Raw genomic sequence first — 27882 nt, forward strand, 5'->3', positions numbered from 1 at the left:
CCCCTGCTGAAATCTGCAGTTTCTTCGCATGGAGAACATTGCTCATCCCGTTATCTAGAATACCCTCCTGTCTGCTACAGCCAAGCCATCTACCTGCTAGCTAATTTCCTTTAAAACTCAGCTTAAGCAGCACATCTCTTTGTAGGCCTTAGTTCCAATGCCCTCTTTCCTCCAGTTTACAGAGTTAGATGCCCCCTGTTCTGGACTGCCACAGCTCTCTATACCTCTGTTGCTGTGCTTTGTGTTGTAATAAATTTGATTTTCTTTCTTACTCAGTTGAGCCTCCTTGAAGGCAGAGGCCCGATTCCCCCTTCTTTTGCCTCCCCTCCTCCAAACTAGCATGGTGTAGCTTATAAGAGGCGCCCCATGAACATTTCCTGAGTGGACTGAATGTAAAATTATTATTTCATGATGTACATACATAAAGAACTTGTGGAGAAAGAGATCAATTAGAAAGGGTTTTAGGAACTTACCGGTGTTCTAAATCTCTCTTCTCCTAAAGCAGTGTGCATTTAGGAGTGACTGCTGTGCCTGTAGGATCTGTTGGGTTTTGCTCACCTGAGTTGTGCCTTGCTGTCACAGAAGGATGCCTTGCAGTGGTCTCGCAGTCCGGCTGCTGTGGAGGGAGAGGAGCCGGAGGACACAGCCGATGTGGAGAGCTGTGGGTCTAACGAAGCCAGCACTGTGAGCGGTGAAAACGATGGTAAGTACCCCTCATGGGATGGACCAAGAGCTTCACATAGTTGCTGGCAACTAACCTTTATTTCCCTCTCTCCCAGTTTCTCTTGATGAAACATCTTCGAATGCATCCTGTTCTGCAGAATCTCAGAGTCGGCCTCTTTCCAATCCCAGGGACACCTACAGGGCTTCTTCACAGGTAGGGAGGAGAATTGGTGGCTAGGCTAGGGGTAGGTGAGGCCAGGCACAAGACAGGACTCTTCCTCTGTAGTTAACTGTGTGTTTCTGGAGAGCAGAGCAAATCGGTGTAGTCTCCACCTTTTAGTACAGTTAAAAGTGGGCAGTGGATCTGAGAGCAGAGTGGTTGTTTTTTTCCTCATTACCACAAATAGGTAGTTGCGCTCCTACTTCTGACAAACAACGGCACCATCTAGAACGCAGATACCACAGTGCAGAGTGGGGAACACTCGAGCTTGGGAGTCAGCACTTGGAATTATGGCCCTATTGCTTGCTAGCTTTGGTGCCTTGGGCAAATTCCTTATCTGTAAAACAGGGTGACAATACATTCCATTCTGCTTGGGGTGTTGAGCACAGTGGCCAGCACCTGGCTTAGTAACGTGAGTCCATGCTGCTCTTGCCATTACCTGCCTGAGCTGGTTGAATGTAGCTCTGTTGTACCAAATGGCGGTAGAGACATGGTGGAGAGGGACTGCTTTTGTGGCCCTGTAGGTGACTCAGGCTCCTTTTGGAATCCCTTGGGCATCTAGGCAAACAAGCAAAAGAAAAAAACTGGGGTGATGCTGCCGCGAGTTGTCCTGACTCCTCTGAAGGTAAACGGGGCCCACGTGGAATCGGCGTCAGGTATGTGCAAACTTGTGATATGATGCTCCTTTCTCAGGTCTTGGGGCCTTGCCCCCTCTGGCAGCAGTGTCTGACCTAGGTGACGTGGTGCCCGTTGAGCCAGGAGGCCCTCCCAGCGGGCAGCACACTGTGGTGGTGAGGCCTGAGCTAGGTTCCGGTGCTGGGCTCTGCCGTGCACACCGCCCTTGGCCTCGCAGGGCAGTGTGAGGGTCTGATGAAAGTGTGCAGGTGCTTGGTAAAGGTGCAGTGCTGTGCAAACTAAGATGGCGGTTTGGCGTTCTTATGGGATATGGTAAAGCCAGACCGTGAGGTGGTGATCTCTGACAGCCCAAGGTTGGGCCATGGAAGCACCCGCTATTTCTGGCAGCGTCTCAGGGAGAGCTGGGAGAAGTAAGCTTGTCTGAGAGCCCTGGGCGCGGCGGGTGATGCTCTTGACCAGTGGAATGCTGTGCCTTCAGGGTTCTCGGGCCGCCACGCCGATGGCGAGAGCGGCAGCCCGTCCAGCAGCAGCAGCGGCTCTCTGGCCCTGGGCAGCGCTGCTACTCGTGGCCAGGCCGAGGTCGCCCGGGACCCTGCCCCGCTCCTGAGAGGCTTCCGGAAGCCGGCCACAGGTGAGTGGCTCGGCACTCATTTCTCTGCCTGTAAGGGGGGCCCCTGCAGGCCTAGTGAGAAGAGGACAATCTTCTGTTTCACTTCCTTTACCAGTTTATTTTGACTTCTTGGGTGGCCCTCTATTTTTTTGTTTCTTACCTTGTATTTTGGTTATTTTACATGTAGATCTTCTCTGCTAGACTGTGAGGGAACTTCTAGGCAGAGATGGTGCCACATTGTTCCTTGTATGTCCCTGCAAGGGCATGGCCTGTGCCTGCCTTGGTACTGCTTAGTAAGTGTTTGGGTGAGTGAAAATTGTTTCTGAGCTGCTCAGGGAGGATTCCAGCATCCGTTTTCTCTCTTTGGTAGCATCTTGCCACATTTATTCTCAACATCCAAAGTTTTGGTCAGGCACCCTTTTTTCTAGCCTGGTCAGAATGTTGAACAGAAGGAAGCCTGTGTTGAACTTGGAGGTTGCAAGCAAATTCAGTAGCGTGCTCCTCCCACCCCTCAGTAGGGCTATTTGCAAGGCCAGTATGCTGTTTTCTAGTTTGGAATTTATTTCTCAAAACCCACATGCTGGTTATTTGTTAGATGGGCTACATGAAACCATTAAGACTAGCCTTGGCTTCTGAAAATTAGAATAAACCATTGCCCACGTGAGAACTGGGTTTGCCGTCTTGCTGCTTTTCCAACTCATCCGTAGTGCTTAATGTCTCATAGGTCTCTATTCTTAGTGATTTTTTTCAAGTAAAAGTAACATTTATTGAGGTTTCTGTGAGAGATACTGATATCTCAGTGGCTTTAAACAGCCTAATACCTTTCTATGTGGAAGCATAGCTCTCTATCCCGTTCCAGGGAAGGCTTCTGCAGTTTCCTGTAGTATACCAACTAGATTTGCTTTTAGACAGCTTCCATCATTTCACCAGTTGGCTTTGAGGAGCCTGTTCTCCAGCTTTGGAGGGAAGCTCACAGCCTGCCCCCTTGTCTGTTTTTCTTTGGGAAGAGCGTCCTCTTCAGCCTGTGTCACAGCATGGTACAGAGTCTTGTCTGAGAGGATGCAAGCCCAAGTGTTCTCTTAGGTTTGATGGCAACGACAGTTACCTGAAGAGGATAATTGTGACGTGTAGGTTAGAGTGGACTGGATGTATATGCAGATAAGTTCTGGGTAGTTTGGGTGCTGCCACTAAAATTTTTCCCTCAGTTGGCATTTGCTCTTTTGTTTTAAAAGCTGAAAATCTATACCTTGCTTCTTGCTGCTTTAAAATCACAGGTCAGATGAAGCGCAACAGAGGGGAAGAGATAGATTTTGAGACGCCTGGGTCCATTCTTGTCAACACCAACCTTCGGGCCCTGATAAATTCTCGGACCTTCCATGCCCTGCCAGCCCACTTCCAGCAGCAGCTCCTCTTCCTCCTGCCTGAAGTGGACAGACAGGTGCAGATGGGTAGCCACCTCTTTGCCTCTCTCTGGGTGGGCTTCTGTTCCCTTTCTGAGTTTCTTTATTGTGCTTTTTGCCTTGATCCTTCTAGGTGGGGACAGATGGCCTATTGCGTCTCAGCAGCAGCGCACTGAATAATGAGTTTTTCACTCACGCAGCTCAGAGCTGGCGGGAACGCCTGGCTGATGGTGAGTCGATGTTCTCAGATGGCTTGAGAGGTACCTGCCATGTGTGGTGTCACTTGTCCTTGGTATTTAAAACCCAGGCATTCATTTTGTACCAGTCTCTTTACTTTCTTTTCAATGTGTATTTATTATAAGGCAGGCTTTCCTCACAATGTTGTTGAATGTGGTGGGTGTTAAATGTGCTGTAGCTTTAAAGGTACAGAGTGTTTGGGCTTTGCTATTTTGAGTGTATATATCCACCTGTATCACTTCGTTGTCATTAGAGCCATCTATAAACTCCTGTTCTTTCCAGTAATCCTGGTGTTGTCTGGATAGGTGGAGGAAAGTGCGCCGTGGCATTGACTTAAATGTTGAGCTTTACCAGGTGCTCTGTCTTTTTAGACATTGCCACTTGGAGTGGAGTGATTGTCAGCTTCTCTTAATTTTACGGGGAAGCTATGTGGGGAGTGTGCTGGGAGGTCCCCAAGACTCCCTCTAGGTTTGATGATTCACTAGGAGGACTCACAGGACTCCTTATGTAGTTTCATTCAGGTCTCATAGGACTTCACATATAGTACTCTTGGCTGTGATTTATCACAGCGAAGGAATACAGAGCAAAATATGCAAAGGGAAAAGGCTCTTGGGGTCAAGTCCTGGGAAAGCAGGCGCAAGCTTCCAGAGTCCTCTCCCCGAGGAATCATACAGAATGTGCTCAGTTCTCCCAGCAGTGCTTTGTGATAGCACGTGTGAAATGCAATCTGCTGGGGAAGCATGTTAAGAGACTTGGTACCCGAGTTTTTTTTTTTGTTTTTTTGTTTTTTTTTAAACTCAGAGTTGATCATGTGAGAAGCCTCTGCCTGGCACATAACCAGATTCTAGATTCCCCGAAGGAAAGCAGGTGCTCGCCATAAACCATCTTGTTTGTATAAACAGTTTAGGCACAGTGAGCCATTCATGTCAGTTAAGGGGGATGGGAACCCTCCTGAAATCCAAGCTTCCAGATGTCAGCCAAGGGCCAACCTTGTAAGCAGGCCTTTCCAAGAATAAGCCATCAGGCCTGCTCTATTAACCTTTTTCTGCACAGGGAGTAAGAATGGTTCTTTTATTTGTTTCTGTTTTGCTTTCTTGATTGATCAATGTGTTGCTTGGTGTTGAATGACTGATTATCTGAGGGAAGAGTAAATTGCCCTCCCAATGGCCATGTTCTGTCATGACTATGAGCATGATGTGGCTCTGGAGGAGATAGCGAGCATGAAGGAGATAGGGTTAAAAAAAAAAAAAAAAAGAGCTCCACACCCACCAAAGTTGTGTGTATTTTGAATAGTCCTGATGTGGGACGCCTGGGTGGCTCAGTGGTGGATGTCTGGCTTTGGCTCAGGGCGTGATCCCGGAATCCGGGATCGAGTCCCACATTGGGCTCCCCTTGAGGAGTCTGATTCTCCCTCTGCCTGTGTCTCTGCCTCTCTTTCTACGTCTCTCATGAATAAATAAATAAAACCTTTAAAAATTAAAAGTCCTGATGTGATGTGGTGGAATGGCAAGATTTGGCTTTCCGTAAGACAGACAGACAGTATCCTGAATGCACGCACTGTATTTCTCTTTAGGCGAATTCACTCATGAGATGCAAGTTAGAATCCGACAGGAAATGGAGAAGGAAAAGAAGGTGGAACAGTGGAAAGAGAAGTTCTTTGAAGACTACTATGGACAGAAGTAAGGCCTTTGGTGCTGCCAGTCCTGATCTGAGCTGTGGGGGGCAGAGAAGCAGATGATGTCTAAGTCATGGACACCAGCATGAGGGCAAGAACAGGGTGGCCGGGGTGGCTTGCCTGGCTTGTTTAGCTTAACACCATTCATAGAAAAGCCTAACATATGTTTTTCTGTGGTTAGTGCTGTGTACCACACAGATATATTTTGTTCTGAAATATCTAACAGCTAAAATAAAATAGGCATGCTTCTCTGCCCTGTAACTAATGGTGTGAATTTGGTTTGCAGATTGGGTTTGACCAAAGAAGAGTCATTGCATCAGAACGTGGGCCATGAGGAGGCTGAAATCAAGAGTGACTTGTGTGTCCCAGGAGAATCAGCACGGCCACAGCGTGGTCCAGCCACCCGACAGCGAGATGGGCATTTCAAGAAACGCTCTCGGCCAGATCTCCGAACCAGAGCCAGAAGGAATCTGTACAAAAAGCAGGAGCCAGAACAAGCAGGAGTTGCTAAAGACACACAGTCTGTGGCACCAGACATCCCCCTCTACAAGGATGGGGAGGCTAAGAGTGACTCAGCAGAGGCGGGCAGTCCTCACCTGCCTGGCTCGGCCTCTGCAGCACCTGACCCAGAAAGTCCCGAATTCCTGACCCAGCCTGTGGCTTCCCGGACCCAGACCGATCCAGGTGACTTGGCACATGCTTCCGTGTCTCCAGACAGGATTCCCAGCTTGCCTCAGGAGAATGCGGATCAGGAACCCAAGGATCAGAAGAGGAAGTCCTTTGAGCAGGCGGCCTCTGCATCCTTTCCCGAAAAGAAGCCCCGGCTTGAAGATCGTCAGTCCTTTCGTAACACAATTGAAAGTGTTCACACCGAAAAGCCACAGCCCACCAAAGAGGAGCCCAAAGTCCCGCCCATCCGGGTAGGAGGCTGTTTGATTCCTGGCTGTCCTGAGGCCAGGTTCCCTTCGAGGGTCAGGAGATGTGCAGAGCCCCTTTGCAGAGATAGAAGGCTCCGGGCGCTTGTGTTAATTACGTGAGAGTATAGAGCCCTATACAAGAGAGCCATTCATGAGACTGACTTAATGGTCAGGGGGATAAGGTTCTTTTCTTCCTTGCTGCTTTGTTCACTCTGTTGAAGTTCTCTCTGGAGGTCAGAATCCTTTGGGATTTTTAAATCTTTTATTAGGTGGTGTTAGATTCTTTGTCCACTGACTCACACAGTCCCACTAGAAATTAAATTTAGAAGCATGGCATATGACAGCCCTTGAGCAGAGTCATCTCAGAATGGTATGGTGTCACAGATGGCCGTTTTACTGCCGTTATTTCATTTTTAAAGATAATTATTTGATTCTCTAGGCCATGCTCCCTAAGCGACTAGAATCTCAGTTTAGCTGTACAGTTCTTATGTCAGATCACCCAGTCAATTAAAATTGTTTTCCAATTCTTCTCTTGCAGATTCAACTTTCACGTATCAAACCACCCTGGGTGGTTAAAGGTCAGCCCACTTACCAGATATGCCCCCGCATCGTCCCCATCACGGAGTCCTCCTGCCGGGGCTGGACTGGTGCCAGGACCCTCGCAGACATTAAAGCCCGTGCTCTGCAAGTCCGAGGGGCGAGAGGCCACCACTGTCATCGAGAGGCGGCCACCACTGCCATCGGAGGGGGGGGTGGCCCGGGTGGAGGTGGCGGCGGGGCCACCGATGAGGGAGGTGGCAGAGGCGGCGGCAGTGGTGATGGTGGTGAGGCCTGTGGCCACCCTGAGCCCAGTGGAGCCCCGGACACCCCTGGAGAGCGTGCGTCAGATCTACAGCGAACACAACTACTGCCGTCTTGTCCTCTGAATGGGGAGCATATCCAGGCTGGGACTGCTGTGTCCAGAGCCAGAAGAGAGGAACTGATTGCTCTCAGAAAGGAGGAGAGCTGCCCCCTGCAGAGGGTTCCAGATGTCCTCACAAGTGGGCTGGAAGTTGGGGCCTCCCAACTCCCCATTGCTCCCACTGGGGACAAGCCTTGCCAGGCTTTGCCCTTATTGTCCTCCCAAACCCCAGCCCCAGAGAGATTAGTTGAGCAACCTCCGTTGCATTTAGATGTTAGAACTGAACATGAGTCTGGTACCACTTCCTGGGAAAACGATGATGAGGATCGAGGACCCTCTCTTTCTGCGGAGAGTGGTCCTGTGCAGTCTCTAGTGGGGGATGTTGTATTGGAAGGAGGACCTGGCCAGGCTCTAGAACGAGACAGTAACCCCAGCATGAAGGATCCTGTGAATGTGACTCCCAATTCTGCCAGTGAATCACCATTGGCTAATTGCCTGCAGGATAGACAGTATGATGAGGAATTAGGACTTGGTGATTCATCCTCACCCACAAGGGAAAGTGCTACTAGACAAGAAGACTTGACAACTGAGGCCCTAGTCTCTGATGGTGCTGCTCCTTGGGTGCCTGGCCTGTCAAAGGATGAGGCAGTGGGACAGCCTGAACCAGACTCTAGGGAACTTGTCCCATCTGTTGAGCCCCAGGCTGTGGAAGAGTGGGAGAAAGCTGCCGCCTTCATTCCTGCATTACCTGGGGAGTTGACAGCTGGGGAAGGGCTAGATCCCCCCAACCACTTCCCTTTGCTCTGGACAGTGCCATCTCGAGGGTGCACTGACCGTGCCGGCAGTGACCGCAAACCAGTGGAAGGTGAAAAGTTGAAAATCAATGGAGACTCTGAAGCACTGAGTCCTCATGGTGAGTCTACAGACACGGCCTCTGACTTTGAAGGCCAGCTCTCTGAGGACAGCAGCGAGGCCGACCCCAGTGAGGCCACCATGGTAAAGAGAGCCTTGGTGGCAGACACAGATGAGAAACGCAATTGGAACCCCTCTGCCTCACTCTCCAAAGTGAACGGTGACCGGAGTCTGGTTACAAGGACAGACAGCCTGGCTACTCCTCAGAGCTGGGTGTCTCGTGTATGTGCAGTCCCCCAAAAGATTCCAGATTCCCTGCTGCTGGCTAGTACTGAGTACCAGCCAAGGCTTATGTCGCTGGGCAGGGCTGGGTCCTCATTGGAGGCCACTAACCCACTCGTGATGCAGTTGCTGCAGGGTAACTTGCCCCTAGAGAAGGTTCTTCCTCCAGCCCAAGGCAGCAGCAAACCTGAATCCCCAGGACTCCCGCTTATGAAAGAGCAGAGCCTTGGCAGCTCCCTGGGAGCAGGAGCTTTGCAGGATTCTGCAGAAAACAGTTGTGCAGTTGGCAGGAGCAGCCCCCGTGCTATAAGAGCTTCAAAGGAGCCTCTTTTACCTGACAGCCATGAAGCAGGCACCAGTCTTGCCAGGCTAGAGCCCACCCATGCTCCTGGAGCACCCCAGAAGATTTCCAAGACAGTCCCAAGTCTAGACTCCCTATTTCCAGTGACAGAGCTGACGACTGCCTCTGGAAAAGTAGAAGAAGTGGATTCCAAAGAGCGATTCTCTACTGTTAGTTTGGAAGATCAGAAGGAAGCCGTTGATGTATCCCAGCGCAGTAATTCAAATGCTGCCCCAGGCAAAAGCCCAGGAAATCTCACTACCTCGAGAGACCCTTGTTTCTCTTCTCCAAATGCGATCTCCTTGGATCCTGATCAGACAGGTCGGGCCCTGGGTAATCAGAACAGTACTGGAGGCCAAGGGAAGAAGCTCTTTGGCCCTAGGAATGAGGCTGCAGCCCTTCAGTGCCCCAGACCCATGGAGCCAACACCACTGCCTGCTGATGCCCCTCCCAGTTTTCCCAGTAGGAAGTTGGGGCCAAGCAAAAACTCTGTGTCTGGTGGGGTACAGACCACCAGAGAAGACTGGGCTCCAAAGCCACCCCCTGCCTCTGTTGGCAGCATCAAGAGCGAGAAGACTTTTGAGGGGGGTCCTCTCAAGGCAAATGCAGAGAACAGAAATGCCACTGGTCCTGGTCCACGGGAGTTAGTGGATCACTTGCAAGGGATGCCCTTTGTCCTTGATCTGCCCTTCTGGAAATTACCCCGAGAGCCTGGGAAAGGGCCTGGTCAGCCTCTGGAGCCTTCCTCCATCCCCTCCCAACTCAATATCAAACAGGCATTTTATGGGAAGCTTTCCAAACTCCAGCTAAGTTCCACCAGCTTTAATTATGCCTCCAGCTCCCCCACCTTTCCCAAAGGCCTTGCTGGAAGTGTGGTGCAGCTGAGCCACAAAGCAAACTTTGGTGCGAGCCACAGCGCATCACTTTCCTTGCAGATGTTCACCGACAGCAGCACGGTGGAAAGCATCTCACTCCAGTGTGCGTGCAGCCTGAAAGCCATGATCATGTGTCAGGGCTGTGGTGCGTTCTGTCACGATGACTGTATTGGACCCTCAAAGCTCTGTGTATTGTGCCTTGTGGTGAGATAATAAATTATGGCCATGGGAAAAGTTGTATATTTAGTGTGTGTATTTTGATAATGATTGATCTTACACCTGTATACAGAATATCATTGATATAATAGACTCTGTTTCTCTAAGCAAGAGCACTCTTGCCCTTCCCTAAAATTTGTAGTGCTAAAGCCCCTCTGTCACTCACCAACTCTTCTGGTCTTGCTGGAAGGGTTTCCTGCCTGGCAACTCATTGGGCTGCCCAAGGCCGGCTGGCCAGCTTGAGCTCTCATGCAGACAGAGCCTGGTGTGGCGTGGGGAGCCTACCTTGACACCCAGAGGGACTTGAAACTGAAGGAAGAAGGTTGTGTTCTCCATCAGGGGAACTAACCTACCTGAACTGAGTAGACCTGCCAGTCTTCCACTGCCCCCTCCCTGCCATCTTCCCTTCTGCTGCTCCGCCTGGGGGAGTTCATGGCTGGGGAAGCCAGCACAGGGTTAAAGTAACTCCCAGCAGTGCCCACCAGGGGGCCCAAGCACCTGCTCACCTCAGGGGCACAGTTCAGTCACTTGCCATTTGACAGGAGCCAGTTTGACCTTTGGTTCTGTTGCTGAAGCAAATTTGGGACTTTCCTGTCTTGGTACCATTCACTGGCCCGCAGGAGCTTTTGAAACCTTGAATAGACTTGCTTGGACAATGGGGTTGGGCATAGGGTTGTCTTTCCTCTTAAAATGCCATCTGTAGACCTTGTAAGTCAGATGTCCAGATGTTTGGCAGGTGAATTCCTCTGCTTGACACCCTCCCTGTCACTTTGGACTCAGTGGGAGTGGGCATCTCCACGCACCTGTGTATGTGAAAGTCATTTTACATTTCAAAGCAGTGTGTGTTTCTTATTTTTATATTTTTAACTCTTTATCCTTGGATGTATAAAGTGAACTTTTTGGCTTCTGTAAGTATGCTCTATGCACCTCTAATGTTTTATCATGTATTTATATGTTGTACACAGTACTGGCCGATTCTGTAAATGGATGTATTGTACAGAGAACACGAGTGTCTCTCCCTTATTATCCGTCTCCGGCAACATCGCATTAAAGTGGTGTGCTTCTCTGCCTGAGTCAGAGCCACCACCCGACAGAAGGGTGCAGCAACTGACTTGGGATCTGCCAGCGTGGCCCAGTGCCCTGTCCTGGTCGCCCAATGGACCTGCTGTGGCCCGCAGAACCACAGCCAGCCCACCTGCGCTCTGCTGAGCAGATGTGTCTCACCTCATGTCTCTTCTCTTCTGACCTTCCACTGGCTTCTCGCTGCCATATGTGATAAATCACCGCCACCAGTGTTAAGTGCTCTGAAGTCAAGGGTGAGTGCCCTGGGCAGCCCCAAGCAGGCATTCCAGATGTGGCTCCAGGGTTACCACCTTCAATACCTGGGACCATTTGGTGTTCTTTTGATAGGTTGGGGAAGAAAGCCACACCTGTTGCCTGCTTCTCTCACTACACACTCCCAGCACGTAGACATCTCCATAGTTATCTTCCCTCGCCTTGCTCCCCACCTTCTTACTCCTCCACTCGGCAGAGTTGAGAGCCCTCGTTTGACTTCCATCTCCCTGTATGAGTGCTTCTGTGTGAAGTAGAAAATTGGTGTGACCTCAGCAAGTTTCACCCGAAAGACCCCCGTCCCACCCCATCTCATCCACTGTGGCATTTTTGTCATCTAAAGCGTGAGAAGGTAGCAGTCACGTAGTGATGTAAATGCAGTATTGGTCAAGTCCAAGTTGTCAACTTTAATAATCTGTTTACCAAAGACCGGGAGCAGAGGCCCAGGTGTGTGTGATCTTCCTTCTGCTGTGACCTTTGGCGGCCTGTAGGCTATAGGCAGAAACTGGTCTGTTCCTTGGGGCTGCCCAGGGAAAGCACTGCTCTTGTATGTCTCTTGTGGTTTCGGAAAAATAAACCTGTATAGCCTGTGCTTGTGGTCTCCGTCGTCTTGTGTGGCCGCCCAGCTGGACTGGGAAAGAAGGCCAGGAATACAGAAGGGGCGCTGCAGGAGCAAACACCGGCTCACTTCACCTTAGCTCCAGAGCCTCTGTCCTTGGTCTGGAAGCTCTTCTGTGAGGTTAGTGCTAAAAGCCTGACTTGCCGTTTTTTCCGCTGGTCTCTAGACTCTGAGTGTGACGGCGTGGACTGAAAGAAATCTTAATGAGAGCGGTGAAGGTGCTCCTCCCAGCCACCCTACTGAGACACCCTGCCAAAGAGATTCCTGATGGCAGGTGATCCGTGGGGGTGGTGACCAATTCCAACCCTAAAACCCCTGTAAACACAAGTGCCTCTCTGCACTGAGGGTGACAGCCTGCAATCCCCGGACTTCTCTGAAGTAACTACATGCATGATTCTGTGCTTATCAGGAACTACCTTAGCATGAAAATAAGCCAAAGGTAAAACATGGTGGAAGTACAGATTTTTTTTTTTTGACCTTTTTTTTTTTTTGGAAGTACAGATTCATTAAAATCTGTATCTGTTAACTTGTTTCCTGTGAATGGGTGAAAGTAGGCTTGATCTGTGGTGGGATAATGCCTTTCTGTCCTGCTGCTGTTGTTGGAAGTACAGCTGGAGAGGTTTGGTTAGATGGCTCTGTGGTGACAGGGCAGCCTCCTAGTGGGGACGCTGTGTCTGTATTTTTGTGCCATCATGGCACAGTCCGTTGGCTCACTTCATGTCCATCTGCAGGAGCTTAGAATGCATTAGAATCCAGGGCTGGGACCCAATGTTGCAATTGAATCTCGTCAAGGAAGCAGCAGCGGATGGCAGATTTTGCATGCAGGCCCTACTTCCTACCAGCTTTGTGGCCCAGGCAAGCCAGTCTCTCTGCCAGCACCTCCATCTCTGAATGGGGATCCATTAACGCCTGGTGCACAGGAGGTGCTCCAGACTGTTAGCTTGCACCCAGCCAGGACAGTAGCTGCCTGGACTTGGAGTAGACGTTGTGGCTCCTGCCACCTGCCTGACCCTTGCCCCACAGGGGGCCTGTGGGGAAGTGGGGCTCTCACCAGACATCTGGTTTTTGGTCTCACACTACAGTTGTTGAATATGTGGTCCTAAGTTTAGAGACTGAGTTCCTGGCAGGGGAGACTATTTTACTCATAATCTCAAGGATGAGGAAACCTAATAACGTTTCAGAATATGGAAAGGATTTTTTTTTATTGGCCTGGTGAACATCAAGACTGTTTTATGTCCATCCTGCTCTTAAGGAAGTCAGATCCTGCTTAAGGGGTGTGTGGCGTGTGCTTAATAGAGTAGCCCGCTGATAATCAGGGACCTCGGGATCAAAGCATCTGCCTGCTTGCCTCCCGAGAGGAGGTGGCATCAGCTATGTTGCCCTTATGTGCAGGTACCATCTAAACGGATGGGGAAAGTGACCTTTGTGACCTTGGAGACTAATGCTTGGAACCAAGTGTTGACAGTGCCCCATGCTTCCTCTTGTTTCCATGCATCAATTTGAAAGCCTGGACTAGCTACCAAAAGATGTAGATGAAAGCTCTATAAGGAAAATAAGAAAAATTTAAAAAAATAAGAGTGACAAAGAGACAGCTGTTTGTGCAGTCAGTGGCTCATAACCCTTCTGGGAACACAAACTCTTGGGAGAGCCCAGTGGAAACTTCAGACCCTCTCCCCCAGGAATGCACATCCACACTAAGTTGTGCAAACTATTTCAGAGGGCTCATCTGTACCTTAGGCAGCTGGGACCCCTCATTTAAAAGCCCACTGACTGGTAATAAAACTAATAAAATCTGGGTTTATACAAAAGATCAAGGAGGGGAGAGAGAATCCTTTGTAAAGGATTCTTAGGTTTTTGGTAAACTGGGCTTCCCTAGTGCATCATAATTACTTTTATTTAAATTCAGTTAACATATTAGTCTAAAAGGTTGAGTTTTGAAAGTGATTCGTTAGTTGCATACAACACCCACTGCTTATTACGTCACGTGTGCTCCTTAATGCCCGTTGTCACCAGGTTACCCCATCCCCCCACCCCTATCCCCTCCTGCAACCCTTAGTTTCCTAGAGTTAAGAGTCTGTTATGGTTTGTCTCCCACTCTGATTTTGTCTTGTTTTATTTTTCCCTCTCTTCCCCTATGATTGTTTTGTTTCTTAAATTCTACATGAGTGAAATCGTATAATTGTCTTTCTCTGACTGACAATTCGCTTAGCATAATCCCTTCTTCATAATTTTAAAATTCGCTTATGTTCCTGTTCCCCCCTTCCTCTCCCTGAGTAAAAGGAGTTTTGCCTGTTTCGTCACTGAATGTTTTAGTTCACTGTTCTGTTGGGGGCATTCCTATTGGATGTTGTCCTATACACTGTTAACAGTGGTCCTGGGGACCCATTTAAAGAAGCTAGGCGGGGATCAAGCAACACTGCTCCGCCCTTGAGTGATGTCTCTTCCTCCTCTTCCATGCCAGTGCTTCAGTCTTGGTCCGGTGGAGCTGCAGTGCTTCATCTGGAGGTAAGTGCTTTCCTGGCCAGCCAGCGTGGTCCATGTGCAGTGGGTCTGGGCTTCAGATACGTTGTCGCAGGTTGTGGGGGTCTCATGGTCCCTCGTGATTGTCAGCAGTAGTACTTTTGGTAGGACAGGCGTTGTCAGGGTATCACTGAGGCATTGGTGTCCTTGGTCCCTACGTTGTGTGAGGAAAGGCGCGTAGCTGCTGTCTTTGGTTTTTAGGGTCCCTGCTACTCTTATGAACCTTTGCCCCACACTGGGTTCCCTGGGTGTGGTGGCTTCAAACTATCACCCCTTTCTTTTTATCTGTTTTACCTATTTGGGTATTGTACAGAATTTGTTTTATTTATTTATTTATTTATTTAATTTATTTTTAAAGATTTTATTTATTCATGAGAGACACACACACAGAGAGGCAGAGACACAGGCAGAGGGAGAAGCAGGCTCCCTGCAAGGAGCCCAATGTGGGACTTGATCCTGGGTCTCCAGGATCACACCCTGGGCTGTAGGCGGCACTAAACCGCTGCGCCACCAGGGCTGCCCAGAATTTCAGTTTTAAAAAGACCCTTCTGCCCTTAGAAAAATAAATGTTTAAAAAACTTCTGTGTAGGGGATCCCTGGGTGGCTCAGTGGTTTAGCACCTGCCTTTGGCCCAGGGTGCGATCCTGGATTCCTGGGATCGAGTCCCGCATCAGGCTCCTGGCGTGGAGCCTGCTTCTCCCTCTGCCTGTGTCTCTGCCTCTCTCTCTCTCTCTCTCTATCATAAATAAATAAATCTTTAAAAAAATAAAAACTTCCGTGTAGTGTGTGTCTGTGTATCTGTACACACAGTGCACACACGTGTACAGTTTTAATAGTAAAGCTAACATTTATGCTTGTAATTCGCAGAATTGCTTTTAAACTCATGACAGATTTGCTTCCTGCCATATTCCTGTAAGTTTTCCTCAAGGTTTAGCCTAAATGATATATGTAGGATGAAAAAAAAGTCCGTGCACAAGCCAACAGCCCTTATTCCCCCTAGGTGTGTTCAGGAGTTTTGGGTCAAACGGAACATTGAGTGTGAAGATTAAGGACTTCAGTCTCCCAAGCCAGCACTTAGGGGCCAAGGGCCGGTCTGTGTGAGCCTGGTTTGAATGGGGTGCGGAGCTGCGTGCTGGGGCTGGGGGAGCAGGGAGGGTGTGCATCTGCAGGGGCAGCAGTGGGCCCCCCCGGGAAGATGCCACCTGCACCTGCCACCTGACTATGAGTACCGGTAAAGGTTCGTTTCCTTCTAATGGACTGGGTGTCGTCATTTGAGAAAAGTTTTCTGAGGGCCTTCTGTGGTGGGCTAGCTAGCGCGCTGGCTCAGAAAGGTGGTCTATTGGCAGAGTGGCAGGGTCAGTGCCACTGTAAATAGATCTGTAGGGAAGACAGCTGGCTGGTGGGGCTGTTGAGAGGACATGGGAATGAAGCATCAGGTTTGTTATTCAGTGTTTATTAAGTAGATTCAGTCTTATATATGATATACAGATTCAAAAGAAAAAGGATTCCACATACTTATGAAATCAGTGCATTTAGCAAGTAATACCATGGAGATAACAGCTCGATTAACAGCTCATTGGTCTTTTGTTAAGTGAGGGAGAGGGACTTGGCCTGTGCTAGAGTCATTCCACAAACAAAACAGAATTTAGTTGCATCACATAGAGAAGACACATTCTAAGAATTAAAATATTAAGCCACATTTACTGGAAAAAACTCACTATATAGAACACAAATAATTTTTATAGAGCATTGAGGAGGAAGTCCTCACCTGCTTAGAAGAGCCACGTTAAGTTGCATAGGTGCATATCTGTAAAAATATAATTTAGAGATGTAGCCGTTGATTAAGTAATAAAGAGTCACCTTTAAAAGTTGGTGCCATCCACAGTTTGCCTGAAGTGCCATATGCTGGCGGGCTGGAGCCCCCTGCCCCGCTCCGAAGAGCTGCCTCTAGGGGTGGAGGAGTGCTGGTACCGTCTGCACTGGAACATCCCAAAACCTCATCTCAGATAAGGTGCTCACGCTCTCCCCTAAATCCTGGGCGGCTTGACCCTGAAGGTCATGCGAGTCCCCCTGACCTCCCCATTGCCAGGCTGCTGGGAGATGCCCGCAGGAACTGCCGCAAGGCCCTGCCTGAGTGAGCACCCCATGTCCCTGCAGGTGTGTACCAGCTCCGCTCTGCCCCCTGCTCCTGACAGACCACACACGACAGAGGCATGTGGGCTGTCTGCTGCACGGAGATGCTTCTGAGCTTAGAAAAGTATTTTTCAGCAAATCTTGAGTTCTACATGGCGTAGGGTTTTCGTTTTCATTTTTAGGTGGAAACATAGGTAAAAAGAGGTTTTTGTTTTGTGGCTCTGCTAAGCAGATGAGCTTACTGAGGTGCACCTTCCTCCTCGAGCGAGTCTTGCAGAACACACGGGGACTGGGGCATCTGTACATGTAAACAGTACACTTTCACTGAGTCCAAAATTAGGAGCAAAAATACAAAGGTTCACATTGGTCTTAGGTAGATACAGGCGAAAAAGGATTGAGCTGTTTAGCTCAGAAACAACAAAAACAAAGTTTCTAAAGCACCACTAAATTATATAAAAATCAGACCATGGACGGATTGAAACTGGTATTCTGGTGAAATACTTTACTATCTTGTAAAAAGTTTTACAAAAAATTACAAATTAAAAGTATCAACCCTCTGAGTTCAAAGCAGCATTTTGAAAATGAACTGGTAGTTAATCCTGTAACCACCCCTGGAGTCGTAAGTGGCCCTTGGGAATAGGGATGGCTGGGTTCCACCTGTTTAAAATCTTTGAAAACCCTGCGAGCCCTCTCCTGTCCCCCTTCCCCTCCACGCTGTCCTTGGGTATCAACTGTACTGGAGGTGACGGTAAATGAATTTCAGACGGGTCACACCATTACTGGTCTCCTAGAGGTCTCCCACAAAGACCAAATTCCCGTTCCTCCTGATTCTACTCTTCTGCTGGAATTAGCCCCCTGCAAAGACTCTGGAATTGGTGTGTTCTACTCTGGAGTTGCCTTTTAGCTTAGGGATCCCCAGTGATGAATGTGTACCCTGAGGCCCTCCATAAGAATTTCAAATGAATGGCTGCAGGGCAGGGTGCTGGAAGTTCCCTTTGGGAGAAGGCAGTCCCTGGGGTGAGGGTGAGGGTGGGACAGCAGTGAGCCAGGTCCACCAGAACCAGCTCTTTGGTGCTCCCCAAGTCAGGAGGAGTGGGGAGGGGTTGAAAGCTGCATCTTTGAAAACAAAAGCAAAACACAACAAGTTCCCTGACTGAACTAGCTAATGGAGTCCTGTTTCCACACAGCGACTTGCTCCTGATTCTGCCGTCACCAGGGTTTCGGGTGTAGCTTCACAGGCAAGGAGTCCACCCAGGTGGGGTCACTGTGGCACAATCCGCTTGTCCCGGAGGGGCTGCAAGGAGCCCCGGCCCATGTGGCTTTCCTCTCACACCAGTGCGCCTGAGCTCCCACCCCACGCTAAGGCAGGCTGAGGTGGTCAGCTCAGAAAAGTGGGACTTCACACTGTGGCTTCTCCTGATCTTTACCTGTAATCTCTTGCGTGTGGGTGGTGGCAGCAGCCCCTCCCAAACCCTCCTCTCTCCTGTCTGTGAGGAAAGCACAGCATCCGTGCCTGGCCTGGGGCCTGCCTCTGGGAGGGGTAATGACAAGCAATTGGTATCAAGAATTCTAAGGCGATTGTCTCTGCCAGTTTTTAAGATTCTCACAAATTGCCTGGGGTAACATTTTGCAAAAGACCTACTGATTACTTTGTAGTATTGTTCACACACAAAAATAAATATTTACACAAGTTGAACCATCCGGTTGTAGCACTGAGCAGGTGGGGTCTGGACTTGTGGATGGCAGCGGTGGGGTGACAGGCCTTGGGCACGGGAGCTTGTGCTGTGCTAAGGGGGAGTCTTGGGTGTCCTGGCCCTGACCGGAGGCCTGGAGATTGGTCAGATGGAAGGCAGAGGTGGTGTGGCTGGGTGGGGTATTGGAGGCCACTTGAGAGAGGAAAGACCACCCCCAACTACTAGGGGCTGGAAGTAAGCACGAGGTGCGGCACCCTACCTTTCAGAGCTCTGGCTCCAGGGCCCGCAGATGGGGCGTGGATGGAGGCGGGGTGGGGCATCCGCAGGAGCCCCTCCCAGGCCCTCCTGAGGGTGGTGCGGGAGGCAGGAAGCTGCAGAAAGCTGGTTTGGGAGGGGTACCTGCTCTGGGGCCAAGTGAGTGGCCGTGGCCGTCCTAGGATCCACGCAGCCCGGGCTCCCCTGGGGCCTCTTTGCTCTGAGGGAGGAAAGGCAACAGAGGGCTTCTGCCAGCATGGGGCAGGGGCGGGCAGCAGAGAGCTGCTGCCATGGCTACGGAGTGTTGCATGGAGAGGCCCCGTGGGCCTTCTGAGGTCTGGGTGAATCCCTGGTTTTAGCAGCACTGGTAGGTATTGCACTGAGCAAGAGGAAGTGCCTATTGGGGAGGAAGGAAACCAGGCCAGCCTTTTCTTTTTGCCCTTTTTCACACTCCAGGGATTATAGGTTTCTTCAGGACTGGCCCCTCCAGAAGGGCAGGTCCTAGCAGAGCCCAAGTGGCTTCTCCACTTCTACTGAAGGTCCCTTTACTCCAACCACAGGGGGCAGAGGACAGGAGCTGCAGTCCCACCAGGGGCTCACAGCTGCTTTTCCTATTTGGTGGCTGCACGACAGCTGGGGGCCCTTCCCGGCAGGCATCTGAGGGCCCTGGGCCTGTGTGGAGAGGTGTTCAGACCAGGCTCCCTGGGGGGGGGGACAGGTGAGGGCAAGGGCCCCGCGGACCAGCTGCTGTCCCCTGGCACGGTGTCCTGGTAAGCGGCCAGGAGGGCCGGGGCCAGGGCGCCGAGCGGCTGCTCGTGAGGGTCAGAGCCTCTGGGCCCCAGCTCCTGGCCAGCCCTCTGGACTTACCTCCCAGGCAGACACACTGTGTGGGGGAGTCGGGAGATAGTCATTCAGAACGGGCTCAGGGCACATCTTGGGAAAAGCCCACGCTGGAGTGTGAGGTAGAAGACAGGTGGCCGTGTGACTCGGGCTTCTGTGGAATGGGGGTGGGGGAGCCATTTTTGTTTGTCTTTGCTTTGCATTGGGTGTGGGTGAGGTCCTCCGCGGGCGCCCGCCCCACCGCACCCCGCCTGCCTCCCCCAGCCCGCGCCAGTGTAGTGATATGGAATGTTAGGTCACAGGGATACATCCTTCTGATCAGACAGACACAGACTGGCAATCTGTACAAACACAAAATCCATTTTCAGAAAAATAAATTACTAAGGGGAGAGGAAGAAAGGGTCCACTTTGTTTTTCTCAATAAATATGCAATTCTGCTCACCTAAGACTTGAAAGGTAATTATCTGGGGGTGGGATTCTAACATCAGGGTCCACGAAGATGATTCTAAATAGAGCTGCGTCCCCAGCGCCTCGTCAGGCGTCCCCAGCGCCTCGTCAGGGGAGCCCCAGCCCTTCCAAAGCTGCCCCATTGGCCTCTTCCAAGCAGGTCAGAGCACCCGTGTGGTGAGATTCCAAAAAAAAAAGTGTCCTTGTGCCCAAAGTCGCAGGTGCTTGGCGTGTGGCTAGAAACAGCTCTCTTGGATCCCACCTTGTTCAGAAAACAAAATGTACCAAGTGGTGAGGCAGGAAGCCGGGCAGGGACAGCCTCCTTCCCTAGAGTAGTGCGCTCCGGGTGCCGCGGCGTCAGTTCTGCTGCAAAATGAGGTTTTCTAGTTCGTCCGCGGAGCGTAGCAGGAAGGCAGCAGACTCTCGGTAGCCAGCGATGAGCTGCCGCACAGCACTGATCTCCGTGGGGCTGAGCTGGGCGGCGGGCATGGTCCTGCTGGTGCTGTTGCTGGAGGGCGTGGGTGTGGGTGTGCTGGAGGCCGTGCTGGCCCCGCCTTTCATGCTGAGGTCGGTGGGCCCTGCGGAGGGAAGAGCGCAGGTGAGGAGGGGAGCTGACACCTCCCGTGGCATCTGGGAGGTGCCATCGCCCTGGGCGTCATCTGGGGGGCGCCACCGTCCTCTCGGTGGCGGTAGTCCTAGCACCTAGGATGGGGTCTGGTACCAGCAGGTGAGACGCAGGGTTCTCTATTAACCCCTGCAAGGAAGGGGGCCTTATTGTCGGCAGGTGGAAGCTGTGGCGGCCTGGAGGCCAGGGGTGAACGTGTGCGCGCTTCTTCCTTTGGAACAGGGTGGCACATGGCAAGGGCACAGGCTTTGGCCAGAGTGGGGTTCTGACTCCAGCTCTGGAGCCCTGCTCATACGTCTGCTGCTTTCTGAGGACCGTTAGGTAGGCAGCAGTCCCCTAGCAGGCACACATCCCAGCCCTGGTGGCCAGGTGAGGAGGCCGCACATCCCTGACTCACCTTGCGGTGGTAAAGCAGAGCTTCAAATGGGAGATGGTGATAGCCGAGAGGAAGCGTGGTCCCGACCATAAGAAGGGCTGCCAGTGTCTGTGCCCTACGTACAGCCACATGCTGTTTGTCCTCTGACAGGGCGACTGTCCAGGGAGAGGGTATTCAAGACGCTGCAAGTAAGCAGGCACCTGACACCCTGAGAGGCATGAGTGTGTGGAAAGCCCTGGAGCCCAGAGTGAAGGCACAGGAGACCAGGAAAAGAAACACCTGCGTGTGTGCCCAGACAAGGGAGGGGCTTCTGTCCAGGTGGAGAAGAAAGGCCAGGTGCCCTGCCTGACTGTGGGAGGGGTTGGGGCTAGGCCAGCCGGATGGTGACCATGCCCTGCAGGGGAGGGGCTGGGAGTGCCATGTGGAAGAAGGTGCTGTGGGTGCTAAGCCTGTTTCCGATGAGCCACAGCACCCAGAACCCCCCCTTCTTTTGAGTGAGGGGAAGGTGCACGAGGCTCGGAGTGGTCAGGACAGGACTGCGGAGGGCAGTCTGGAGAAGTTCCCTTTGCCCTCAGAATGGTGGCAGCAAAAAAGGAGCCTCTGAAGTCTTTTGAAACATCCTAGGGGTGTGTGTGTGGCGGGGGACCACCAGGCCCGGTCTCCTCTTTGCCTTTCCCAGGCCCCTCCACGAGTGCATTGCGGGCTTTGCAATCAGGCTCGCCTGAATTCAGGGCCTACTCTGCCACTCCACAGGCAACTGTCAACAGCCCTGAGCCTTGGAACAGGAGGAGGCTGCTGGGGGCACGGAGCCATGCCTGTGAAATCCTCAGCACGGCCAGGCACTGCTGGGCCCACTGGGAACGGGCTTCCAGACAGGTTTGGGGCTTTATCAATGGGCTCCCAGGAGACATGGAAGCTCCTGGAATTTGAAACACATTCTTTTGAGGTATTAAGCCAGCAAACAGCCAAAGAAGAGCATATCTGGGGGTGTGGGGCTGGAGCGTCCTCCAGGAGGCTGTCTCCCCACACTGGGCTGTCTCACCCTGGTGGGCAGGCACCGGGGGCTGTCTGTGGTTGTCAGCCAGCTCCCCACGACTCCAGCAGCCAGCGCCACTCATCACTGCACCTACAGGGGAGCTACTGGGGCATTCTTCATGCTGCTACACCCAGAGAGATGGGCAAGCTCCAGGCACTGGAGACCCCTAGGCTCGAAGGAACACGCTAAGAGGAACTGCGGAAACCGGATTGCTGCTCAAGGGAGCTGGTGCAGCCCACAACTGGGGAAGGAGGGTGGAGTCTGACACAGGGCCATCTGTCCCAGGGGCTGTTTCCTCTCTAACCAGAGCACATGGACTTCAAGGAGGAGGTCCTTGGAAATGGCTTGCTAGGGAATGTCCTTGGAATTGAGAATCAAGGGAGAAGCAGCTAAGTCTGTTAAGATAAAACGCAGGACAAAGGAGCAGGGTTGTGACTTGGCTGGAAACAGCAGCCAAGCCGGTGGTGGACTTCCCTCTTGGTGGCCAAGGGTCTACGGGGACGGGCCAGGAGTACCTCCGTTAACTCCTAGATGCTGTGGGGGCTGGCCCCGGGGTGGGGGAGGGTGGCTCCCAGTCCCCTCCAGAGAATGTGTGGTGACAGCAGAGGAAGGGCCGCAGGTGCTATGACCTGGCCCTGGGGTTCCTCTCTCTCCCATCCCCAAGCCTTGTCCCCTGCATCCCTGTGCTCACAGCTGTTCTTCTGTGGCTGTCAGATGGTGGCCAGGGCCTGGACGGGAGACTGTCCCTATTTCCTGCAGCCAGTCTGCTCTGGAGCCACCCTCCCACGGGCTCTCATGCTGACATTCAGGTGGGGTTGCTACAGGGGCAAGAGAGGGTCCGAGTTGTCCAGCACCCCAGGAAAGAAAGACCAAGCCGATTCTATCAAAGCTCAGTTGCACCTCCCAATGACAACCTGATGAGCACAGCGAGGAGCAAGGAGCCACTCATGGAGTGGCTCTGCGGAGGCACTGGCATGACTGAAGAAAGATGGCTGCAAGGGCCGCCAGCTGCCATGGAGGGCAGCAGGGCTGGGACAGCTGCCCGTGGTCATTCTCCAGCTGCTGGACTCCAAGCCAGGGCTCCCAGCACCTGTGCTGCTCTGGGCTAGGAGCTAACTGAGCACGTCTTTCTCAGGGACCTCTCCACCCACCTCTAAGGAAGTGGGGTGCTTACAAAAAGGAACAGAACCCCTGGGAAGCACAGGGGCAGAGCCAGCTGCCTCCCTCCCAGGAAGAGCTGGCTGCTGCTGGAGCCTCTCTGGTAGGTACGAATGGGGCCCAGGAGCTGTAGCCATGCTGCAGCCAGGCCATGCTGTGTGGCACTAGGTGGGGGCTTGTCACCATCGCCCACAGCCTGGGAAGGACGCGGGGGCCTTTGGCTCGCCATGTCTAAGGGTCCTGACCGCACTGCCTTGGGACCTGTCTTCAGATACTCAGCAGGGCGGTCAGATGGCTCTTCCTTCTGGAAGGAAAGCAGCCCTTCTGGGACAGCAGTACCACCTCTCACTGCAGCTGGCTGCTCCGGCCTCAGCTTCAGGGATTAAGGCCAGGCAGCCTCTTATTTTAGGTTAAGAGGCATTAGGAAGGGATGAGAAATTAAGCCCAGGCAGGAGTCTTCCAGGGACTTGCACACACTTCATGGTGGTAGGGCAAGGGGAGCAGAGGGGGTGTCGGGCTCTCTGCCAGGGGCAGAATCAGCCCCTCCCTTGCTGCCTGGGTACAGCGAGGGGTCCCCTGCTGCCAAAGACAGGGCTTGAGAGGAACTCTCAGGCACACTGGCCGAGACTTCGAACCAGAGTTTCCTGGCCTATGGGTGGCACCCTCCTCTAATCTATTCAACTTGGGGTCACCCTCAGCTCTCCTCCTCACCCCTTTGCCTCTGCAGGACCCTCAGTGCACACGGCTTCTGCCTCCTGCCCTTCCAGTACCGATCTCACCACGGGGCAGGCAGCGCATAGCTCACAGCCCTCTGCTTAAAACCGATCGGTCGCTCCCACTATACACACACAACAAAATCCACGTGTCCTGTCCCAAAAGCCCTGAGGTCACCCCCACCCACTCCCTGCCCATTCCCCGAGGCCACCAAGCTGCTCTCCACCAGCAGAGCCTGCTCTTTCCCTGCTGCCTCCCCCACCCACCCTCCCTGGGATCTATGGGGCCCAAGGTGAATGGGTCTGAGGTCCTCACTCTGGTTCCCACTCAGGGCAGCCCCTGACACCACAGGGAGGTCTGCATCTTTTCAGGGACTGTTCCCCAACCACTGGGCCATATCTTGTCTGCATCAGAGGCACCTGGGAAGTACTGCGGGGAGCACCTAAGGAATTACCAGCTTCAGGGGGTAGTGGAGGGGGCCAGACAGTTAACCATCACTCCGGGTGACCTAGATAGGGCTCCGTAGTGCAGGGACACAGGCTGAGGCCTGGAGAAGGCAGTGACCTGCCCAGAGCCACTCAGCCAGCTCCCCAGGACGCAGCAGAAACCAGGCCGTGCTAGGGCTAGATGCTGGCTCTGCCGTCAACTCCGAGGGACCATGTCACCGCGCCTTGGTCGTCACAGGTAAGGCAGGAGTGTGGAGAGGATTCGACCCACGTAGAGCAGGGCTTGGCTCATGGTGGTCCTCGGGGAGCGGAAGCAGGGATAGGCCCCACAGTGTATCCAGCGAAGCACTGGAGCAAGCCTCCCTGGAGGCAAGAAAGGACGGGGCAGCTTTTTGTTTTAACCAGCCCGTTTTTCTCACCTTCCAATCTAAGGCCCGCCTGAGACTGTGAAATGGGGAAGGTCCCCTGTGCCATGAGGGAGGCACCTTCCCTGCGGGCTTCTGCTTCCCGGCCTGCCTGGCTCCGTTCCCTGAGGCTGCAATCCACATGGACCTGGGTTCTGGTCAGGAAGCCAGGGAGCCTGGGTCCCCCGCACTCACCATTACTGTGATTTCCTGTTTGGAGGGAGGCAGGGGGCTGCAGGTTGCTGCCCAAGGCCCCGTAACCGCGGTAACTGTAGTTGAGGCCACCGTTGACGTACACGGGGTCCTGGGAGTAGGAGGAGGCTGGCAGTGAGTAGGTGGAGTGGGTGATGGCTGCGGAGTCCCGAGAGTGCTGCTTGTCCAGGGCGATGGGCTCGTCCTACAGAGAGGGGAGGAAAGCGCTAGGGGACCCGAGGGGTGGCAGGCACTGACCCTTGTCCCTGGGACCCAGTGCTGTGGCCTGTGGGACTCTGCTCACGTCTCTGTGGGCCAGATTTGATCTGCTCCTGCCTAGCTGAGAACCCTCTGGGAGGCCAGACTCCCTAGGTGTGCCGGGCCTTGGTGCTGGACTTTGCACATCTGCCCTGCTGTGGCTCTCTCTGCTCTGAGGACTGCCCCCGCCCGCCCACCCCTGCTGCCCAGGGCTGCTGGGGAGCACGCACCTGGGAGGACTGGTAGATCTCCAGGCGCATCCTTTTGGCTGCTTTTCTTGTCTCGCTCTCGCAGGCAGCTGCCAGGATGTTTTCTGCCATGGCCGAGGTCAGGTGGGGAGGCGTGGGTCTGGTCTGGAGGCAGAGCGGGGACGGAGCCATGTTGGGGCTTACCCAGACCCTGCCCCGGAGGTGGCAGGCACAGGGCTGGGGTGTGGGCCCCGGGCCATGATTTCTGGAGCCGTATAACCTTTCTGGGCCCTCTCCGGCCCCAGCCCCCTCCTCTGTGAGTCTGGGAATGCAGTGCCTGCTTCCAGGAATACTGGAGAGGGAATGGTCTGGCCGGAGCACCGAGGAGCCCCGGGGGTGTGGCTGGAGGCCAGTGGTGGTGCAGAGGGGACCGGGGACGGGAGGAGGGGCTCACCATCTCCATGCCGTTTTTCTTCATGCGCCGGCAGGACTTGAGGTACGTGCGGATACGCTTGCGAGCCCGCTCCTGGAACTCGGGAAACTGCCGGCTGCAGGACTCAATGATGGCCTGGATCTTCTCCTTGGGCTGCTTGGAGATGGGCACCATGCGGTCCAAGTTCTCGTCCACAAAGAGCCGCACAAACATCTGCGGGAGACACAGGCCGTGGGGAAGGCTGGCCCTGGCCATAGCTCCCGCCCCCCAACCCAGCCTGGCTCTCGCTGGCGCTCACGTTGAAGGCCTTGAGGCGCTCGGGGTCCATGCCCTCAGAGTCGTTCATCTTGTCATTGTCCTCGTGGTCATCATGGTCGTCATCATCGTCATCTGCTGTGGGGGCCCGGCCCACCGTCAGGTCCTCAGGGCAGCCACTGACCTCAGTCTTGATGGAATCATAGCTCCCGGAGCTGTAAGGGGGCGACTGAGAAGGGGCGAGGGCCAGAGGGTCAGAGCAGGCCCGCTCTTGGTCTCTGATGGCCATAGTGAGCTTGGGGACCGGGACAGTGAGCCAGCCACAATTTCAAGGTCCTGCACCACCTCCCCTCCCTGCTCCCTTCTATGAATCGGAGGCACCAGTGTTGCCACCCCTCCCTGGCGGCTGTAGGCAGGACCGCCTGCCTGCCATGGTGTAAGTGCAGCCTGGGGCCCCGGAGGCACTGAGCAGAGGTGTCAGGGCTTTACTCAGCAGTGGTGCCCATGCAGGGCCCTGCCGCCACATCGTGAGAGGGACAGGTGGGTGCAGGCTGGGTTCCCGCCACTAGCCACAGCCTCTTCTGGTTCTGGCTTTGGGGTTTTCCTCCCTGATCCTCAGGGGGCTGCAACCCTGAGCTGGCAACTGAGCTGTCATGCAGGCGGCGAGTGTGCTGTCTGTCAGGAGGAGGAACAGATGGGCTGGGAGAGGGAACCAGCCAAGGCGACAGGTCCATTAGGCAAAGTGCATTCCCGAAGCTGCCAGGCTGGGGTTCTCCTGTCTGCTGCCACCCCCAAGGAGACACTGTGAGCCCCCATGCAGAGGGTGTATGTAGAAAGGGGGAGTGGGGGCAGCCCGGGTAGCTCAGAGGTTTAGCGCCGCCTTCAGCCCAGGGCGTGATCTTGGAGACCTGGGATCGAGTCCCATGTCAGGCTCCCTACATGGAGCCTGCTTCTCCTTCTGCCTGTGTCTCTGCTTCTCTTTCTCTCTGTGTCTCTCATGAATAAATAAATAAAATCTTAAAAAAAAAAAAAAAAAAAAAAAGGAAAGGGGAGTGGGAACCAGGCCCAGCTCACCAGGCATCACCAGGCAGTCACCCTATCCTACGGCAAAGAAGGGACCTGCGGTCTCTTCCCACCACAGGAACTCCTCCCAGAATAAGCCTCTTCTTGGGATCCCAGCTCTTGCTGAAGAACAAACAGATGAAATGGACACTGGCCGGCACCCAGTCCTGCAGCGGCTGCCACCACCAGGCTTCCTGTGACCTGCCCACAGGGATCAGCCCTCCCAGGGCCTCTGGCCCAGTGCTCAGCTCTTGACACTTACACAGACTTTACAAGGAGCAGAGACACCTAGGTCCTCTGGCCTCCTGCTGGGTCATGCCAGACTTGTGGTGGAGAGTCAAAACACCTCCTAGGCCCTGGGCAAGTCACATTCCCAGGCCACTCCTTAGCCAAGTCCTATGCCAGGGCCAGAGGAGACGGAGATAGAAACCGCAAGACACAAGCTGCCGGTGGCACTGACGCTCCCATCTCCCTTCTTTGGCCCACATACGTGGCCTGAGGTCATGATGGCGGACTCTCCCTCTGCAGCTCTATCTGGACTTGGAGGGGGAAGACCATGCTCTGGCCAGCACCTGCTCTGTGGCCTGGGCTCAGACATAGTGACAGCTGAACACCCCCTCATCGGTACAGAACTTTCCCATGAGACAGGCCATCAGAGGCCAGCCTGGCACCCACCCCACACCCTGTGCAGAAGAGGCCCAGGGAGGGAAAGGTACAACCATGTACCTGTGTAGAGGTACATGGTTGGAGGCTGGGGGTGTAGGGCTCCGAGAAGTCACCTCTGGCCCCCCAGCTCTGGCAGGAGAAAACTCTCCCAAGAGTGTTCATGTGCTCAATGCAGCGCTGCACCACCGCGGGAAACCTTAGTGGCCAGAGGCAGCTTGTAGAAGGGCGAGGGGGCCCCGAGAAGCAGGGAGGAGTGTCCAGTGGTGGGGGCACCTGCATCAGCCACCCTTCTCCCAGGCCCACCCTGCATCAGCCTGATCTACTGGGTTGCTAACATCCACATCCCTGGGGCTGCAAAGGCCTCGTTCCTTCTCTGCATCTGTAAAAGGGGACAGCATGCAAAGT

General features: G+C 53.3%; 2 protein-coding genes across 13 annotated transcripts in view; one reads left to right on the forward strand and one right to left on the reverse strand.

Annotated features, from left to right (window-relative positions):
* Positions 1-10828, forward strand: part of ASXL1 (ASXL transcriptional regulator 1) — a 78164-nt gene extending 67336 nt beyond the window's left edge. The window contains exons 5-13 of one of the 3 annotated variants that reach the window (XM_025469680.3): positions 583-703; positions 780-877; positions 1446-1539; positions 1998-2150; positions 3404-3567; positions 3663-3759; positions 5340-5445; positions 5728-6361; positions 6897-10828. In XM_025469680.3, the coding sequence (XP_025325465.1) occupies positions 583-703; positions 780-877; positions 1446-1539; positions 1998-2150; positions 3404-3567; positions 3663-3759; positions 5340-5445; positions 5728-6361; positions 6897-9821 (4392 nt within the window). In that variant the 3' untranslated portion in view covers positions 9822-10828. The remainder of the gene's footprint in view (positions 1-582; positions 704-779; positions 878-1445; positions 1540-1997; positions 2151-3403; positions 3568-3662; positions 3760-5339; positions 5446-5727; positions 6362-6896) is intronic. The other 2 variants (XM_025469682.3, XM_049100472.1) reach the window with 2 other exon arrangements.
* Positions 10829-15732: 4904 nt separating this feature from the next.
* NOL4L (nucleolar protein 4 like) overlaps positions 15733-27882 on the reverse strand; it is a 130580-nt gene continuing 118430 nt past the window's right edge. For 9 of the 10 annotated variants that reach the window (XM_025469685.3, XM_025469691.3, XM_025469686.3 and 6 more), the window contains 5 exons: positions 25793-25978; positions 25516-25707; positions 25104-25226; positions 24619-24820; positions 15733-20242 (listed from right to left, as the gene is read on the reverse strand). In XM_025469685.3, coding sequence (XP_025325470.1) covers positions 20022-20242; positions 24619-24820; positions 25104-25226; positions 25516-25707; positions 25793-25978 — 924 coding nt within the window. In that variant the 3' untranslated portion in view covers positions 15733-20021. Of the gene's footprint in view, positions 20243-24027; positions 24383-24618; positions 24821-25103; positions 25227-25515; positions 25708-25792; positions 25979-27882 lie in introns of all 10 variants that reach the window. The other variant, XR_003145049.3, reaches the window with a different exon arrangement.

This window comes from Canis lupus, chromosome 24 (assembly GCF_003254725.2).
Source record: "Canis lupus dingo isolate Sandy chromosome 24, ASM325472v2, whole genome shotgun sequence".
NCBI classification, from domain to species: domain Eukaryota; kingdom Metazoa; phylum Chordata; class Mammalia; order Carnivora; family Canidae; genus Canis; species Canis lupus.